We start from the raw sequence: 5728 nt of genomic DNA, 5'->3' as shown, positions 1-5728 counted from the left end.
TATAAGAATCAAAACTCTCCAGTGTGAGTGAAGAGCGAGCGTTTGAATGAAGAAGAAACGTGAGATTTGAATGTTTGTTGAGTTGGAGAGAACTGAAAACACGACGTACGTCCCAAAAACAAATACAAAATGGTTACGGTTCCACTTCTCTACGTTGAACAACACAAAATCAGGTAAGGTTAGGCAATGATCTTTGCTTATTTTTCACACCACGTGGCAGCTTCTCTACGTTCCACTTCGGTTATGGCTTTGCATTTTATCGATCGACATTGTGTTCAACAAGAGTTTTGCATTGATAATCGTTTTCGATAATTTTTGGTGCTGGTCATTTTTATGACAAGCTCCGGAGCATGATACGAATGTCATTATCATTTACTTGCAGAAATGGAATTAATCACGTTCGTTCATCATAACGAATAGTTGTGTGATTCATCGGTCATGCATGATGCATGCATTTTCAGAGTAAAGTTTTGATGTCTTTAAACAGAGAAATATTTTGCCTCAAGAGTTTCGAAATCAAGCAAAGAAAAAATGGATGTATTGACTCAACGCCGCGGGATATGGAAGTAGTTACAGTCCACCGCAGTTCAAGCATACACTTCTTGCATCCAATAATGCTCGCTCCTTCTTTTTATTTTTTTTATAAATATTTATAATTGAGAAAGAATTTACTTGAGTTAGTTGCCAAGTTAAATTAAATTTGAACTTAAAATTAAAAATGTTTAAAAGGAGTAAACAATAAATAAATTTCAATATACGTGTTAGGATATAATATGTGGCTTAACGATACAGTGATAATACTTTTGGTTAGTGAATAGTGACAGTGTATTGTTAGATGAGCTTGATTATTGGGTATTTACTGATTCTTATGTATTAAATACCTTGTGACCAAGTGATTAAATTTGTAAGTGATGCGGCATCTCTGGTGTCATTACTTAATATAATTTCTTTGCATTTAAAAAAAATCCATACAGTGATGATAATTCTTAAAACGCACTTATTTAAAAAATAATTCCAAAAACTTTCTTCATTTTAAAAAACTCTTGAAAATATTCTCATTTAAAAATAACTGAAACAAATACTCTCCTTCAAAGACGAATATTCATAGTAGTGGATTTGTATGCTTTTATAACCGTATAGAATTCAAATCATTTCGCATGTTATTTTCATTTAACTAGTTTTTAAGTAAGATGGGTTTCAATATTTATTGAGTTTCCACCATTTTTCCCCCTCTTCAAAGTCCCAGCAGTGAAAGAGCCTTTTCTCAAGCTTTATGGCTCATCGTTATTGAGTAAACAAAACAATAATATATATATATATATATATATATATATATATATATATATATATAAAAGCTATCTTGTAGGTATTGAATAAAAAATAAATGAATTTTTGGCTTGTACATTTTCAATTAATTTGTATTTTTCAATATTTTTTAAAGTTAAATGTAGAACAATTATATTTGTATTCCTTTTATACAAATCAAACATACCCTAAAATTATGTCCAACGTCATCTACTCTTGTTAACATCGAATTCAAGAACTGACGGCCATACCCAATATTAGAGTTTTTAGAGACGACAATGGATTGGTCCATCCTGTCGCCACCCAAGAAGCCCATGACCAGCGTAGAGGCAAAGTTAATCAAACGCCAATTCACCTGACAAACTTAGCAAACATAATAACAAACTTCTCCTTTTTTTACAAGAGCATAATAACAAGCTTAGAAATGTAATTTCTCTCAAATTAAAAAGAACTTCTAAATATAAGGTCATATTTCTTTTTATGAACTAATAATTTAAGAAAAATCTACAACTATTTTGGTTTCATGCAAAAATAACCGTGTGCATCAAAATGAAAATTGGTTTTCAAAATTGAAGTAATCAATTAGCAAAAAGCAACTGATCAATTAGTACATTTTGTTGTAACACAAAATTTGTTGGCAGATATTAGCTAATCGATTAGTGGGCTTTACCTAATCACTTCATCTCGAGCTTTTTTTTTTATTATTTATGCAGATAGAATTGGTCTATTTAAGTTTTTTTTTTCTTAACTGATTAACTCACTTCAAGTGTTTTTTTATCAGTCTTCAAGTGTTCTTTTTATTTGCTCTTTTGAGAGATTCTCCTATATTTTCTTGATTTGAGTGAAGGTGAAACATCACTCAAATTGTAAGGACAAAGTGTTTCTTGAAAGATTAGAGAAGAGGGTGAGGCATTTCTCGAATGAAAATGGTAAAGTCTACCTTGGAAAAGTGAAAGATGAGGTTTCTCAAGATTGAAAAAGGGTAAGGTAACCCAATCAGTGCAAGAAAAGTCATATATGTGGCTAAAATTGGAGGTAAGTCAAAAGTAGTTAATTATCAAACTAGGATAACTTTTGGAGTTTGATTTTCTAGTTTCTCTACACTTGTTTTGTTCATTCGCTGCTTAGCATTCACTATTATTCATTAGACCAACATTTATTATTTTCTATTTCTAGTTATTCATTGCATCATGCACAAAATTTGCATCTTTTATGAAGTTATTCCGGTTGCATATAACATTTGAATGAATCAAATTACATAACATTTTAAAATTATTTTAGAATTTATAATCAGCCAATTCACCTCACTTTTGTAATTACGTATGGGACAAATAGAAGTCTCCAATGGCGACCTTCGCTACGTTGTGTGCGGTTAAGAAAATGACGCACAAAAATAGGCAATTTGTTTTTATCGTGAACTGAAATAAAACCACCATAGGATATTCTACAGTGGTTATATAATCCGCATAACAATGGGTAGTTATATTCTCTGCATACATTATACATACATAATTTTATCAACTCGAGAAGCTAGAAAGAGAAAAAAAAAAAAATCTGCTCTCATGTCACGTAGGCCAGAGGCTTTTTGAGAACATTACAAAATGCTCAAGGGATAATATTGAGATTCCTGCTTTTACGAAACCAAAATTCAGAAGGCATTACTGGCAGTAAACTTCAAAAATCTGACTTTTCGGTCTTCGAGTTGCCACTGACCACTTTCTCCCTTCTGCAGTCTCTGGTGAAAAGCTTTTCAAGACATGTTGCATTGCATGCACGAACCTAGCTACATATCATTCACATAAGCATCATATACCTACCTACCAACAATGTTGGTCTCACTATTTCTTATGATCACTCCTGAATGATCTCTTCCGCCAATGCATGGTTGCGAAGAGTTGCTGTTGTCTTTGGGTTCACATGCTTGCGTGTCAAAAGGGAATGATAGTCTCGTGCCTGATTCGAATTCTTTGACAACTGGGGTTTGGAAGAAAAGATTGGAGCATGAGATTATTGTATAGTAGTAATGGAAATATAGATTAGTTTATAATCACATTGAATTGTACGTGTACCTTGAGAACCACCTAATGTATTGGCATCTGAATGGATACCACTTGATTGCTGGTGCTGCAAAATGTCTTCCCCTCGTATTGGCTTTACAATTCAACAAGGGAAACATGTAATGTAACAAAGACCTTTTGTGATATGATTATGATATACTACAAGGTTGATGAGCGTACCTCAGAAGATCCTCCTTTGTGTTGAAGAGGTTTCATATCCGTTTGGATTCGGGGTTCCAGACCGAAAGAAGTTTCTGGGTTGTCAATGTATGGAGGATAGGGCACAGATGGCTGATTTGGGAGATTGTGTTTGTTAGGTAGATTGGATGCATAGTGCAAGGGATTGTTGTCTTGGTGCAGAGGCAGAGTAGCTGACATGTTTAAAGAGGTAAACCTGTTTCTTTCACTTAATTCCATACCCATCTGAGACAACTGCAGAGGCTGCAAGCCTTCAGGAAAGCACATAGGATGCAAACTCAACCCATTTCTCATTGACAGCATCTGAAATATTTTCATAAAGGTTAAGTTCAGGACTAGTCTACCTTCAAAAGTCAATTCTATCAGAACAAAACCCATTTTCAAAGTAACACATTTTAATTATCATAAGCTTCGAGTTCAGGTTAATTCTGAAACTGAGAATAAGTTTGTAATACTAATTAATTTAGAGGGAAGGTTTTTTTTCACTGCGAGCAACTAAGGTCTCCCATTTTTTCTGTAAACTTGATACATACCTAATCAACAATATGATCAGGCTCATTTTCTGTAATAGGAAACAATTAATAATCGTATTATCTTGACTGGCCAGAGAAAAATTTAATCTTTCCACTTGTTATCATTTGTTAAAGGAATCTTCACCAAAATTCAATATACATGTCAATTCCAACAGCACCTGTTACATATATATATGCAAATAGAAATACAAGAAACTACTAGTGAATTCACTGGATTATCATAGCAGCAAAGAAAAACAATGGCATTTCAAATCAAATGTTAGTAAGACTTTGTTGCAAGCTTCAGCACAAATGATAGCAGTTTATGCATTCAAGTAAAAAACCATTTATTTGGCGTCAAGACAACAGTTCCAGCAAGGATTTTCTCATATTTTCCTATATTTTGCAGTTTCCCATACATATTACTGTTCACATCAAAAGAATAGCAGACAAGACGGACAACAACAACTGCAACATCAAAATTCGCAAAATAACAATTTCATTTAATTTCCAATTGAAGTTAGGAATACAGAAGAAAATGAAGCTTTCAGCCTTACAAATAGGACAAAAATGCAGCATATACAAGAGATACAGACCTGTACTTGTAGCTGAAGCTGTTTAAGGTATTCAATAGCTTCATCGAGCATTGAAGCCTTATCTGTCTGCCACACGCATACAACAACTCATTACACCAAGACTAACTAATTACTAATAACTACAAAATCCTCCCGTTAAAGCTAAGGTTGAAGTCACTTGAAGAAACTTGTGTACCTTGTTAGAATTTGGAATTAGGTTTTGCAAAGCCTTCATTTTCTCGTTGATCCTACCCCTTCTCCGCTGCTCAACATGTCCCAGACCAGAGCAAAACCCACAAGGAAAATCACATAATTAAGCATGAATAAAACCAAACCCAAGTACAAGAAACAGTCATCAACAGAAATTACCAACCTTCTCTGACAAATTATGAACTTCTGCAGCTCTTGATCTTTTAGATGAACTCCTAGAAGAAGCAGCCTTTGTTGGAACTTCTTCGGCCGGAGCCTCAACACCCTCCTGCGTTCAGAAATTATTAAGCAACTGTACTTCAAAATTAAAATAACAAAAGACGCAGTGAAGTTTTCACTACAAAATTCAAATCCCCACCAAAGCAATAAATTCGTCCCTATTGTTTTTTTTTACCTCAACGAAAAGGTTCTGCAAAAGATCCGGAATAAAAACATACCAGGAATCGAAGTTTAGATTTCTTTTTTCCACACCCACAGTTATCAATATCACTATCAACCACAGACCAACTCATAACAGCCCCCCCCCCCCAAACCCCCCAAAAAAAAAAGTTAGATATGTTGGGCTTTCAATTGGCAACTTGGGAAAATTAAGGATTAAACTTGACATATATAGTGAAAGGACACAAATGGATTTCTTGAGTGTGTATAAGAGTATGTGTTTGAACCACCCCTCCCGGAGAAAAAAAAAATGTCGCAAAAAACCCTCAATTGTAAAAAAAAATAAAGGTGGGGGGGGGGGAGAAAACCCCCTTCCCCCAAATAACAATCTTATATTTTCTGCCTCTCCCCCCCCCCCAAAAAAAAAAAAAAAGTTTTTATGTATAAAATTCTCGGAGCTTTTTATGAAACGCGAGGAGAGAAAAAGAAAAAA

The 5728-nt window shown here is 34.1% G+C and overlaps 1 protein-coding gene across 2 annotated transcripts in view; it reads right to left on the bottom strand.

The window, feature by feature from the left end:
• Window positions 1-2699: 2699 nt before the first annotated feature.
• The window catches only part of LOC100793754 (transcription factor SPATULA), a 3903-nt gene continuing 874 nt past the window's right edge, over window positions 2700-5728 (bottom strand). Inside the window, exons 2-7 of one of the 2 annotated variants that reach the window (XM_003539307.5) lie at window positions 5021-5125; window positions 4844-4909; window positions 4669-4734; window positions 3543-3863; window positions 3375-3456; window positions 2700-3279 (exon numbers count right to left, since the gene is read on the bottom strand). In XM_003539307.5, coding sequence (XP_003539355.1) covers window positions 3119-3279; window positions 3375-3456; window positions 3543-3863; window positions 4669-4734; window positions 4844-4909; window positions 5021-5125 — 801 coding nt within the window. In that variant the 3' untranslated portion in view covers window positions 2700-3118. The remainder of the gene's footprint in view (window positions 3280-3374; window positions 3457-3542; window positions 3864-4668; window positions 4735-4843; window positions 4910-5020; window positions 5126-5728) is intronic. The other variant, XM_006590591.4, reaches the window with a different exon arrangement.

Source organism: Glycine max, chromosome 11 (genome assembly GCF_000004515.6).
Source record: "Glycine max cultivar Williams 82 chromosome 11, Glycine_max_v4.0, whole genome shotgun sequence".
NCBI classification, from domain to species: domain Eukaryota; kingdom Viridiplantae; phylum Streptophyta; class Magnoliopsida; order Fabales; family Fabaceae; genus Glycine; species Glycine max.
This window is presented reverse-complemented; position numbering and strand designations above follow the sequence as displayed.